The sequence below is a fragment of the Lonchura striata genome, chromosome 1 (assembly GCF_046129695.1).
Source record: "Lonchura striata isolate bLonStr1 chromosome 1, bLonStr1.mat, whole genome shotgun sequence".
Lineage (NCBI taxonomy): Eukaryota > Metazoa > Chordata > Aves > Passeriformes > Estrildidae > Lonchura > Lonchura striata.
The window spans coordinates 47055834-47069334 of record NC_134603.1 but is presented as its reverse complement, the minus strand read 5'-3'; the positions used below and the strand labels follow the sequence as shown (position 1 = coordinate 47069334).

The window sequence follows — 13501 nt, the reverse complement described above, 5'->3', positions numbered from 1 at the left end:
GGACAACTGAGCTCTAGGACCTGCTCTACTGTCTGTCTGATACATGAAGCTGAAATTCAACAGAAGGGATTGGGATTCCTCCGCATGCTCTGAAGTCAGCGTACCACTATAAAAAATTAGATATACATCTTTCTGTAAGTAAAGGAAGCTGGGGGCAGCAAACTTTTCCACTGACATAAGACAGCACTTAGTTAAATCAAGGAATTGTTGAACAGTGCAATGGTCCACTGTTTATTAGTAGGAGAAAACTCAGTCCATCTCTTGCCTCTATTGAGCTTCCATCTGGTTTTCTCTTATACTTTACTCCAGCAAGCTCTAGCTGAAGACCACAATGCTTTACAGACCATAAGGAAAGCATATAAGTTGGGGGAGATTAAAAAAAAAAAAAAAAGTAAATGACAGAGTTTTAACATCCCTTTTAGCCATGCAATTACCTCTTTCCTTTTTGGCTTCAGCTGAGATAAGTAAAAAGCTGAAGCAGCGTCTTTGGTACTGGCAAGCCTCTTGGAAACTCTGAGCAGGGCAGCAAGCAAGAGCTGGACTGAGGTGCTCCTGGGGCTATCACCCCTTCTGCAGCGGGCAGGAGGCCACTGTGCAACCTCTAAGAGATGGCACATTGCCTTGGGTTCACTTCTTGCTCATATCCTGTTTTTCTGACACAATGAAGTTTTTATTAACTCTGTACTGCAAATATTTCCAGCTCAGATAGGAGCTGGACTTTTCTCAGCTATCTCTGCAATTCTTCCCCTGAAACCATTTTTCTGCCCTCCCCAGAGTCCGTCTCCTCACTGCCAGCACATAACAGCAGCTGCCGATCTGCAGTGAAAACACTTGGAACAGCAGCACTGGGTAGGACCACGCTAAGTAGACTGCCCTGTCTATTTGCTGACCCCTTTCCTCTGTCATCATCACCTGAAATAGCTTAGAATTATACCTTGTTTTACTGTCTCTTAAATATGGAACACAGGAGGAGAACTGATCTTCTGCAATCACTGCCTGCTGAAAAATAGCCTCTATCATAATGTTCAACCTGCAGTACTACTCATAAGATGTGCCACCATGCTTTTTAAGAACTCACATGCTTATCACATCTATCAGAATAAAAGAAAAATGTTTCAGCCTATGTTAAATATTTCTATGGATGTCAGACTGGGATAACGCAGGATAATATTAATGACTAATATGATATGTAATAATTATATAATAACCTTCAATAGTACCTTCGATTCATTCTCTTTAGAACATCAGCATTTATTGCTAATTACTTTATTACACTACTATAGAGCAGTTTTGCCATAGAAAATATCAATTCTAATGATACAAGCCTTAACAAGAATCGTACGCATGTATTAAGATAGTTCTCCAGAATTCTCATATATGAGTAACAAATGTAGTAATCACAATTTACAGATAAGTACATGAAAAATATGTTGGGTGTTGCATTTCTTTAATTAAGTCTCTGTTTTGTAGGATACATTCAGTTTGTGTGCTTATTCCAAATTCATGTAGTGATTTATAATAGAAAGATATATATTCTTTGCAAATGGATTAATTTTGCACTGCCCTTTAAAAACAGGATTGGCCATATCTTTTCCAGTGCTGCTCCCAGATGAGTGTCTTAGTGAGAAAATGCCTTGTCCCTAACCTGAAAAGGCATATTTTATCAACTATATTGTTTCTGGGGTTTCTGGATAGAGAAGCTCGTCACCTTGGTCACCTGTTACCAGAACAATGGAATTATTCCAAGCTATAAAAACCACATTATTAAATCAGATGATTGAACTGATACAAAGCCACACTAGTGGGCCAGTGGAAGATGTGGACTGTCCCTGACTGGTGCCTCCTGCTCCAGGCATGTGCTGGGTGATGTTGCTGGAAAATCATCTCACATGCACATCACAGTTTCCCATGTTACACCCCTTGGGAGCTGGTGTTATCTTTCAACCAGCTTATCTGGATGTAACAGAAAGCTGTCACCCAGAGAGAAAGTGCAACGAGCAGCTAAAAGATACTTGGGTCTGGCATATGGGCCAAGTCAAGTCTGGTTCAGAAGCAGAGGCAGGCAGGAAAAGAAGGGCTGGAATTAAAGTTTCAAGGTGAGCAACAGTAGGCTCCAAACTTTCATTTGTCCAAAGATGGAAGCCAAATTTGGAGTAGCTGAACACAGGAATATTCTGTTATAATTTAGACCTTTGCTCTCTTTTATCTGTTCTAATGTTTCACATCAATGTATTTTGCATGCTTCATTAAAGATGCATATTGTCATGAAGGATAAGACAATTTCAAGTCTACTGTACACTTCTTGGATCAAATCTTGGCCTCTTCACAAACTCCTAGTTCACAGGCTGTGGAAAGATTGAGTGAAGATATAACTGTCTCTCTAGACAGAATAATGTACTGAGCCTCTGACTTGCCAGCTGAATGCAAGGGAAGATGACCCCTCTGAATCTTGCTAACCCCACCCATACCCTGAAACAAAAGTCAGAGAAGCAACACTTATTTGAATGTGCAACCTTACCCAAGAAATTTGCCCCACGTGAGATTATCCAGCTGTAAGATTCAGCTGTTGCATTTAACAGTGTAACCCGCTGCATTGCCAGCTTTCACAGCTGCACTCCATGTTGTGTTAAACAGCCACAATTTCATTCATGCTTGTATTACTGATTACTGCCACAGAGAGTGGCTCACCACAACCACAGCTCCCTGGGGTATCAGAATCCCACTCGATGGTCATGTGTGAACTCTGGCTACAAAACAACAAGATTTTTAGGCCCTAGAGCGTAAGGAGCTGAGTTTCTGATGTTCCATCAATTCTCTTATTGAGAGAATCATTCAAATCACAGACTAAAATATCTTGAGAAATTGATTCCTGTGGGGTAAAGAACTGCTGCTTCTTCAAAGACATCACTAGGGACCCCAGGATAAGTGACTGGCAAGTGTCCTCCTCCCCAGATAATGGGAATGTTTCAAAACATAGCCAGCATGTCAAGAACAAGTATATTTAATAAAAATATGTTATTTTTCCCCGTTTCCTGAAAGAAGAGGTGCTAATACTGGCTTGGGAAAAAAAAACTGGGTTGAGGTGCTGCTGTCAGTGATGAACTGCTGATCCTGCTGCTGTTGACCCCATGAGGGATGAGGAACCCAGGCCCTGCTACTTGTGCTTTTCGCTATTCTAAGAAGATTTTAGAAAAGGACCTGCCTGAACAAAGAAATAAAAGCTCTACTAAGGTACATTTAATCTTCTTGTCTCAGATAGAAAAGTTGGAATTTAGGGGCAACTGAAGGCATTATGTTCTTATGTATTCTATGGTGGCATGCAGAGACCCAATGTTGATGAAATGTAAGTTCTATGCAAGCAGAGTACATAAACACCTAAATCAGGATCCTACCTGGTATGTGCAAAAAGACCCTTTGATCTTGTATTGGTGGATAGCTTATGAAGAAAGACTGTTATCACAATTGAGAGACCTTGATGAACTTATGCCATTAAGTCTAGGTAGGAAAAGCTAGTCCAAAGTTAATATTTCACAATGTGTTGCATTACTCAAAAATGTTCACATGAGGAAATTTCATCATTTTAACACTGCCCTGTCATATTTCATATGAATACAAAAACCCAGCCTTGACTGTCAGAATGTATGAGCATGCAAAAATAGACCCATCATCTTACTTTATTCTTAAATTCAGTTGAGGCTCCAAATGAAAAGAGAAACTTCACTACATCATTGTGGCCTTGCTGAGCAGCAAAGAACAGAGAAGTTGCACCTGACTGTAAAGAAAAATAGATTAAAATAGTAACAAACATGTAACACCCTTGACTGAAGTATTGACATTTCAAATTAAAAAGTATTGAGCTCAATCAGTTGAATATCAGCTGAAAAGACATGATGAATTTCAAGACTCCAGAGGACACCAGGTATCTTAACTCAGTCTTCTTCCCATTGCACTGAAAAATCTGTGGGAAGGGAAGGGAAGGGAAGGGAAGGGAAGGGAAGGGAAGGGAAGGGAAGGGAAGGGAAGGGAAGGGAAGGGGCAAGCTTTCCTGACTTTGGGCTATCTCACCCCATGTAGAAAATACAGGAAATGGGAGCTACATGTGAAATTCACTTCAGTGCCCAAAGCCTTTACAATAGTACATGGCCCCATTTAGACCATTTCAGAGCCTGCTCTCCTGGGCACATTTAAGGGACTCTCACTTCCCTGAGCTTCACAACAACTTCAGTGCACAAGAGCACTGGTTGGAGAAACTGCATTTTGTTGCAGAACAGTGCCATAGGTCTTTAGCACTTCATCTGTTTTGCTCCCTTCCTGCAGCAGAGTGATTTTGGAGGTTTTCAGTGTTTTTCTTTTTGCTGCCTTGTTGAATCTGTATTTCCTGAGTGATAATAAAAAGAGCTCCATAAAACTGTTCTTAACTTTTTCTTTTGTTGCTTCTTTCCAAGCAATGTTTACCTAAGAGAAGGGACATATTTAAATAAATGTTTTGTTAGAACAGGACCCCACTGAAAGACACTGATAATCATGGTTAGAGCAAGTTTAGGCCAGTAAATGCAAGGACACCTATATCATCAAACATGGCATTCACTGACTCAGTAACTTGCAGATGTCAGCATGAGATTAATGCTCTGGTTCCAGGTAACCAAGGAAAGTAAGAAACTTGGGCTTGTACTGTTTGAGCAATGAGCACACTGCTATCCTGCACAACCTGCCACCATCCCATGTAATTTCATGCCCTCCTTAAACTGTTCTTCTCTTAAAACCAGTGGTTATCCCAGAGCAATTCTACTCTTTGCACATCCAACACACAGACCAGAGCAACCGCAATCCTTACAACTCTCTGCATGAAGTATGAGTGAAATACGATTTCCCAAAAAAATCAGTTGCTGATGTCCCTTTCATGCTGATGTCATGGTGCAAGACATGCCTTGAATGACAAGCAGAGATGCAGGGAAGGGTACAGGTGATAAATCTGTGTAACTGCTAGAGATGAGTTGGCTCAGACTAGAAGGCAGAAACTCCAAAAACATACAGAGTCAAAAATAATCCCTGTGCTAGTAATGGCATCCACTCTGTTTTAATGACCAGGCTGCAAATCAAAAAGTAAAGGTCTTATTATTTATCCCATCTGGAGATCTGTAAATTGTTGTACCAAAAAGTAAAACTGCAAATACATAAATGGCATAACCCTGGGGGGGTTACATCCCAGATGTAACTGACCCTCACCAACCAAATCTGCTGAAAATGTTTAATGAGTTATTATAAATCTACCTCTGGCATCTGATTTTCTATTGTAAACTCCAGATATCTGATTCCCTGATGTCCTCAGAACAAAGCCTGTTATACATGTTATAAATACACTGTACAGCAAGTGGCAAAGAAACAATTGGCAACAAACAGCAGACAACACTCTTATAATTTGTAACAAACCAACAGTCACTTAATCAAGCCCTGTTTGAATCCTACCTCTCTCTGCAGATTGATATCTGCTCCTTGCAACACCAATTCCCGTACACAATCTATGTGGCCATAGTAAGATGCTACCATCAGAGCTGTTGTGCCAAGCTGGGAGTAAGGAAAAACAAGTCAGTACCTTCAACAGACACCTACAGCAATGAATCAGGCTGTCTGGATGAGTCAGCATCTCTGCCAAAAAGCTTGAGGGAGCTTATGATATCTTGTTGTCCCAAAATAAGTGCAACAAGTATAAAAAGAATAGGTTTTGTTTCTAAACAGCACTTTTTAATTCTATTTTTAAGCAGAGAATCCCAAAGTTCTTTGCATCATTTCCAGAAGAATAATCTCAGACACAGGAGCTGAGTGACTCAGCTGAGTCACTTAGAATTCTGAGTCATAGTCAGGAGAAGGGGCTGGGTGATTTGAACAGTAATTCCCTATCCAAATAATGAGAACAAACTCACTCCGTGACTCTTCACATTATAAGAGAGAACTTTCTGTACAGAAATCTGTGTTCAGCTTCCTCAGTACACTGTAAAGTCACTTCCAGGGAATGAAGTAAGATTTATATGTATGCAGTGTATGGACAATATGCAGAAACTGCATGCACAAGGATGAAACACATCCTTCAAAACCATTCACACACAAAAGTTCAATTTGAAGAAGGAATGGGCGACATTACAAAAAAGAAACATGCGGTCTTAATTGTAAAAAAACAAATTTAGTCTAGAAAATGTGTATGTCTGACACAATTATTAATGCAATGCAGTGTGAAAGTTCTTGTCCAAAGTTAGCCTTCTTTTGAGAAAAAAATAACAGTAGTGGCTTTATTTTTATATTGATCTCTGTCCTGTTTACTACAAGCCTGTATTTGAACAACCTTCCCTCCCTTATAGAAGGACAGCCATAGCACCAACTTCAAAAGTGCTGTAGGACAAATACTTGCCTACAGGTCAAAAATGAAATGAAAATGAACAGATACATTAAAGTAATCACGATTAGAAAATCTCTTACGCTTTGAAGGTATTCAAAGTGAGAGAAGCTGTGGCAAGTTCCTGTTTTGGGCTGGAAATGGCATTAATCCTTACCAACACCAGCATGACTACGTGTCAGTCAGTCCCAATGCCAAATAAAAGAAACCTGGAACTTCTCACACTCCTTTTCCCCTTGCTCTTTGGCTCAGCTTAGCACAATCAAGTATCTCACCATGCATTGTAGGCAGGATAGAAAGACCTGCTCATGATCTGTGTTATCATCCTATATATAATCTCAAAAGTAATTTCAACCCATGTCAACTACAGTAAGGAAATTCCCATGAAATTTGTCATGTGTCTGGGCTCCTCTTGTTTGGCAATCTTGTGCCTTCATGTTGGTGCCCAGTCCAGAGATTGGGTGGAGGAGGAAGAATTTAGGAGACCAGCAGTTGTTCTAATTATGAGAAGGTCTGTTAGCTGACAAAATCTTTGCTACCTGGGCTCAATTCAGCCAACTCTTCGCTGTGATCTGTTACTGCAATAACATTTCTTTGCAAAGAGAAGCCCAAGGTGCTAGGATCTGTGTTTTTAATGTCAGCACCACAAATAACTGTGTAAGACACATTTTTGAGTGCCGGCAAATTCTTAACCCCTTGCCACTGATGTAAATCATCACACACTATTTTATCTTATGCTTCAAGCTTGATTACTGACAGCAGAGGGTTTTAAATCATCCTGAAGTACCATAAGACATTCATATGTTTCATATTAGATCCCTACTACACCCTCTGCATGGTGGAAAGTGATGCAAAATGAGTGCTGTGGCTGTAGGTGCATTGTGTGCATACGCTGTCTTTGCAGTCCACATCCACTCGCCCACTGTTCAGCAGCAGCTGGAGGAGAGCCAGGTTTCCTTTTCTTGCAGCCCAAAATGCAGCATTGGCAAGTGGTGTTTCTTTCTGGCAGAAAAAAAGGAAAAGGAAAACAAAAAAAGAAAGCAGAAATAAATCACTTTGGAAAATACACTCGGCAAGCATACACATCGCATACATTCTGCATTCAAGCCAGGAAAGTTTCAGCTTAGTGTGCTGTTCTTTCAAAGCCAGAGCATGGAAGGGAAAGCTAATTTAATTCTTTTGGCAATTACAGAGACCAGTCTTCCTGTGCTTGAGGAAGGACAGGAAGACTATTATTTCAAGTCTTATGTCCGTGGTAGCCTATGTCTCTTAGATTGTCCTGTGATGAGAAAGGATGATGCTAGGCCAGATCCACAGGGAAACATCGCAGAAAACAACATGTTCAGTGATGTCTGTATTGTCTGCTTCTGTGGTGGGACTGGCCACAGTTAAGCTGAAGCATCCTGCTGACGTCCTGCTGCAGGACATCCTCTTGGGTTTCAGATTAGCTCTCTGTAATCTCCTACTTTTCTGCACACAAAGTTCCAATACAGGAAAAGAATTGCTCATGCATCTCCCAGACTACTTGTTCTACCTCCTGCCTGGAATTAACACCCTGGGACTGTGGGCATGTGCAATATCTCCTGGGTAGGAGTGAAAGATGACTGCTCCAGCACAGGAAAGGGACAGAAAGAAAAGACATGGACTTTGCTTCTACCCTCTTTATGTAATCCATGCAGACAGCTGCCAATATTCTGCCTTGACAAGTAAGCACCGTCAAGGGTGAAGTGTGGGGGGAAACACTATGATGGTAATGATACAAATCCTAGAGCAGGCTCGTGCTGCTGATTTTTTAAGAAGAGCCCAAACCACCTACAGAGGTGTAAAACATCACTTCACCAACAGTCACACTAAAGCAGAGTCAAAAATACCCAGGGGCATTGCTTTGCAGTGAACCCTGCCTTCAGGATCACCCAAAGAGAGTGCAGAGTGATACTAAAGTCAATCCTTCAGCTTCAGAAATGGCATAGGCACTTCTTGTCTAAATGTCAATGTGCACATGTAATGAGGCAGGGAATCAGGATTCAATAGTTTTATGCTTTATATTTAAAATGCACATATACAGCAAAGTTTAAATTGCTTCCTTCACTGACATGAAGACAATAAACTTCAGAGAAATCAGTAGATACAAGAATCATGAATCTGAATTTCTCTCAGGTCTGTCACACTGAGCACTTTTCCTGGGTTGCATTTTTAATATTAATATGTTGGGAAATTGTCAGCTGTTTCAGATGAGAGATATTCCAACCATTCAGTAAATTATAAGTCACTTCCTATAAATTGATAGTAGTATTTCTTGTGCACGCAGGGGCAGGAGTGTGAAAATTTTAGCAAGCACAATAAGCTAAATTCTGATCTTCTTTTCACAGCTACTGCATTTCCCTGGAGAATCTGTAAATAATGTTGATTAAAGTAGAGACAGCAGTTTATACCCTCCTTGTTGGCAACACTGTAGTGTCTTCCTATCTTTACCCTTACAACCACTAAAATTTTATGTAAAAACAATTGACCTAAACACACAGAGGCTCATGTTGCCCTTTCTGCTCTGATTTACTAGATAGATATTTATTTATAGAGATGGCAGTTAGGAATATTGTCCTATTGGCTTTGTTACTATGATATTCACTGGAAAGCTACTGGAAAATAATTATGTTTAGACCTTACAGAATGGACAATCAAATTCCTTACCTTTTATTGTCCCAAACTATCCCTTAAAGTCTTAGGAAGTTTAGAGGTATGGCAATACATCCATAAAGGGAAAGATTTATTTAATCCACCCCAGTCTTAACTACAAGGGCATAGGAGCAGACTGAATTATATTATTGCTCATCATACAGAACCACTTTCACTGGTCAGTGAGGCAGGAACTGGAATCCATATTCAGGAACTTCTTACCTGCTTTCATCAGTTCATGTGAGAAGAGAACTAAATGTCCAGTGTGACCCTGGATGGGAAGTAGAAGTTCAAAGTCTTTGGACTTTTGAGTCATAAAATCCTACCTCTTTTTTCTCCCCTCTAAGTCCTACAGTAGCTCTTCAGCAGAGTTGTCCTTATACTTTTGATCAGACCCAAGGAATGGAAGAATTCTTCAGTGCACCAAGGACACAAAACTAAGTTTTCTCCCATTTAAACTGATTCCTATTAAGCACTTTTACTTCTCCTTGTGCCCCTGCATTGCTTGGGATTCCTCATATAAAAGTAGAGTATACAGTACAGTCAGAGCATCAACCATCCATGATTAGATTAAAAAATCAGATGCAAATCTGAGCTACTGTATGTGCTAAGGTGAATGAAAGTGCAAAATAATTCAGATTATCTGGGCACCTTACAAGAACAGCCTTATCGTGTACCATGTGGCAGTTTATATCTCTGGACTATAGCTCTGTAATCTAATCCAATTAATTGAATTATTTCTGAGCAATAAATGAGTTTATAGCTTCAGGATGTGACTGCTGTTGTTTGGTTATGAACTCAGTCATGTCTCATCAGATACTTCCTAGGGAGAGGTAATGTTGAATTTCAAAAGATTAATCAGACAAACTTTTTAATGTAATTCTTATTATAAAGCTAGTCTGCTCTCAAAGCATCCTCAAAGTAAACAACTGATCCTCAGCACTGACAGTCTGGGAGCAGAATGTAATAAACATTTGAAAATTTTTAGCTAATAGCTTTCATGAAAATTCATTTTTTCATGATGTCACTTGTGCCAGCATCAGCAACTTTCAGGATAAAAGTTCCTTCACTTCATCAAGTTCTCTAAAGTATTATTTTAAAATCTAGCTGTGCTGATAATTTTGATTGTTTATATGCTTTTATGATAGCCCAAAGATGAAAAGCTGGCATTATATTCATGCTGTACTGCCATAAAAAAAAACACTTTTTCAAAAATTGGCCTAGAGGAAAATAGATACTATAAATCTGACAAAACCATTTCTCTGCAGGGATACAGAAAAAAATTAAAGTATCTATGTCATTTCAGGAACATTGAGGAGGAAAGTATAATTTAAATGCTATACCCACCCTCCTGCTTCCTGCCCTAACTTTGATTTGCTGTTTGCAGAGAAAGGGCAGGTGACAGTGGTGTGACCGCTGGGGAGGAATAGTGCAGTTCTTAAACAGGGATCTTGCAGATGAAGGAAAACAGGCAAAGGACACAGAGAAAGAAAAGAAAGGAGAAAGAGAATGCTAGTCTGCCCACTGGCTTGTTCCTTAGGCTGGCAAAATACAATTTCCCTTTTCTTTCTTAGTTTTCAAACCAGTCCTATTGCAAAGAAGGAATTGAGTAAAAAGTTTAAAGAAGAAGAACTGGAAATCAGGATCAAGCATGATGGAAAAGGCTAGTGCAACTTAGGAGCAGAGTTCTTTTTTAGATAGCAATATGTCATACATGAAGTATCCTGATAAAAAGGAAAGCTGACTTAATATATAAATGTTGTTTAGTCAGGCAAAATGTGACAGAAGAGAGGATATTTGAGTGAAAAGGAAGGATAAATGCAATGCCATGGGTAAGTAGGATAATAAAATGGAAAAAGTGAACAGCCAGTGGCAAACAGTAAGAATCCAAGTTAAGTTCATGTTCTGAGAGAAAGAGAAAATGTTAAACAAAATGTCACAGAAAAGGGAGAGAAAACAGAGAGGGAGGTATGGTCTGCAGTTCTTCAGAGGGAGGGGAAAGCAGTGCTACTTAAGAGCTACTTAGAACAGGAAAATTTGAGGGACTACAGTGCAAGAAATAGGGCACAGAAAAGGAGCTGTTAGGGACAGAATGGAAAGTAAGACCTGAAGAACAAGTTAAATAAACAAGGAGACCAAAAAAAAGATAAGAAAGAAAAAGAAGCTGGCACCATCAGGAACATGGGGCTGTTAAGGTGGATGCTGGTGAGTAATGAAGGTGGGAAAAAACTCACAGGAACAGAATGAAGGGACAGAAAAACTAAGGAAAAAAAAAAAAAGAAATTATGTGTGAGACAAATGCAGGACCAAAAAGGGGATGACCACAGAGACTGCAGTCCAGAAAGGCAAGTGTATCCTGGGGTACATCAGAAGAATCAAGACCAGCAGGATGAGGAAATTGATTCTCTCCCTCAATTCTGCTCTGGTAAGACCACACCTGGAGTAAATATGTTCAGCCCTGGGGCCCCCAACATAAGGGTGTGGACCTGCTGGAGCAAATCCAGAAGAGGTCCATGAAGATGGTCAGAGGGCTAGAGCACCTCTCCTATGAAGACAGGCTGAGGGAATTGAGGCTGTTCAGCCTGGAGAAGAAAAGGCTCTGAGGAGACCTTAGAGCAGCCTTCCAGTGTCTAAACAGGACCCGCAAGAGAGGTAGAGAGGGACCTTTTACGAGGGCGTGTGGTGATAGGACAAGGACAAATGTCTTTAAACTGAAAGGGTTTAGAGTGGATATTAGGAAGTGATTCTTTACTGTGAAGGTGGTGAGACATTGGAACAGGCTGCCAGAGAAGCTGTGGATGCCCCATCCCTAGAAGTGACCATGGTCAGGCTGGATGGGGCTTTGAGGAACATGATCTAGTGGAAGGTGTCTCTGTTCATGGCAGAGAGCTGGAACATGATGATCTTTAAGGTCCCTTCCAACCCAAGGCACGCTATGATTTCACCACCAAGTGTAAGACTGAGCAGCCCCTGGAGCAAAGGTTCTCTGCTGCCTGCCACAGGAGGGCTTTAGCTGCAGGTGGGAACCACCTGCTGTGCCACCATTGAACTGACACGGTGACATCGAGGCACCAGCATTCCTGGGGGGAGATACCCTGACAGGACAGAAGTACAGGGAATAATCCATCAAATCAAAAAAAATGCAGCACAAGCAATATGGCAAAGGACTGGCACTGAGCTGCTGATCAATAAGAGAATGGCAAGCACAGCATCCAGAAAGTGCATAACAGAGAAGATGTACATCCATCCTAAATATTATCTGTTAACATCATTAGTAAATTGCTGCTTGCTTCCCTCTTTGCCAAATAATCTTATTAATCCTGCCCTTAGATTAAAAAACTTCTTTAAGGCAATCTTTGGAAATGACTGCTCATGTGTGGGTTTGGATGGAAGAAGTACAAAAAGTGACAGGAATCACATCTGGCAAAGGGAACGAACCTGTCTGGCTTCAGTGGCCACCACAGCACAGAAAGGAAGAGCACGGATAAAGACTGCCTCCTAACTATTACACAACCAGCACCAGCAGAGATGGTCGTAAAAGTGAGGAGGAGGCTCCTGACTGCACCAAAACCCACAGCACAGAGCCCGGGCACCCCAGAGCCCGTCTTGCAGTTTATGTAACACAAGGCACGCACCCTTTTGGGGCTGTCAGCTGTGAAAAGCGCCCGCTCCATCAGCAGCCACCGCAGCACTCCCGGGGCACCCCAAAGCCCGGGAAGGACATTACTGCTTTCTTTCCTTCCGCCCTACACCACCCTCGTTTTTCCTAAAGAATTAAAACAAATCAACCCCCAAAACCACGGATACGACAGAGCACTGCACGCCTGCCGGCACGACAAGCGCAAAGCGGGAACCCAGACGCGCATCCCCCCACCCCTCTCCCCTTGAGACGCCCGGCTCACCTTGAACGACATCCTGCACATCGCAGCGCTCCGCCCCGCTCCGCTCCGCGCGGCTCGCTCCGCGCCGCTCCGCGCCCGGGGCTGCGCGGGGCCGGGGCGGGGCCGGCGCCTCCTCCCGCAGCACCTCGTGCTCGTGGGGTTCTGGCTGCTATTGCTCTTCAGAGGTTCTTTTTGGGGTGGGAAGAGAGTATTTGGTTGTTTATTATTATTATTAGCATCCTTCTTCTTCTTCTTTCTTCTTTTCTTCTTCTTCTTCTTCCTATTATTATTATTATTATTATTATTATTATTATTATTATTTAGCAGAATAGATTATATTAGATTATAATGGAATCAATTATATTCGAACACATACTAATTATATCAGTGTACAATTGTATATAATTACAGAAAATGATGTTTTATTATTATTTTGGTTGCATAGTTATTATTGTTCTATTGTTGTTGTTGTTAGTAATATTAGTAGTTTTAATATTATTTAAAATGGGTCCCTGCTCCAGCAGCATTTTGAGAAGCCAGCCCCCAGGGTGGGGGACCC

The 13501-nt window shown here is 41.2% G+C and overlaps 1 protein-coding gene across 3 annotated transcripts in view; it reads right to left on the bottom strand.

Moving 5' to 3' along the window:
• The window catches only part of ANKRD29 (ankyrin repeat domain 29), a 29851-nt gene extending 16696 nt beyond the window's left edge, over positions 1 to 13155 (bottom strand). Inside the window, exons 1-4 of one of the 3 annotated variants that reach the window (XM_021551523.3) lie at positions 12964 to 13154; positions 7280 to 7390; positions 5467 to 5565; positions 3674 to 3772 (exon numbers count right to left, since the gene is read on the bottom strand). In XM_021551523.3, the coding sequence (XP_021407198.1) occupies positions 3674 to 3772; positions 5467 to 5565; positions 7280 to 7390; positions 12964 to 12984 (330 nt within the window). In that variant the 5' untranslated portion in view covers positions 12985 to 13154. Of the gene's footprint in view, positions 1 to 3673; positions 3773 to 5466; positions 5566 to 7279; positions 7391 to 12963 lie in introns of all 3 variants that reach the window. The other 2 variants (XM_021551524.3, XM_021551525.3) reach the window with 2 other exon arrangements.
• Between the last annotated feature and the right edge of the window lie 346 nt (positions 13156 to 13501).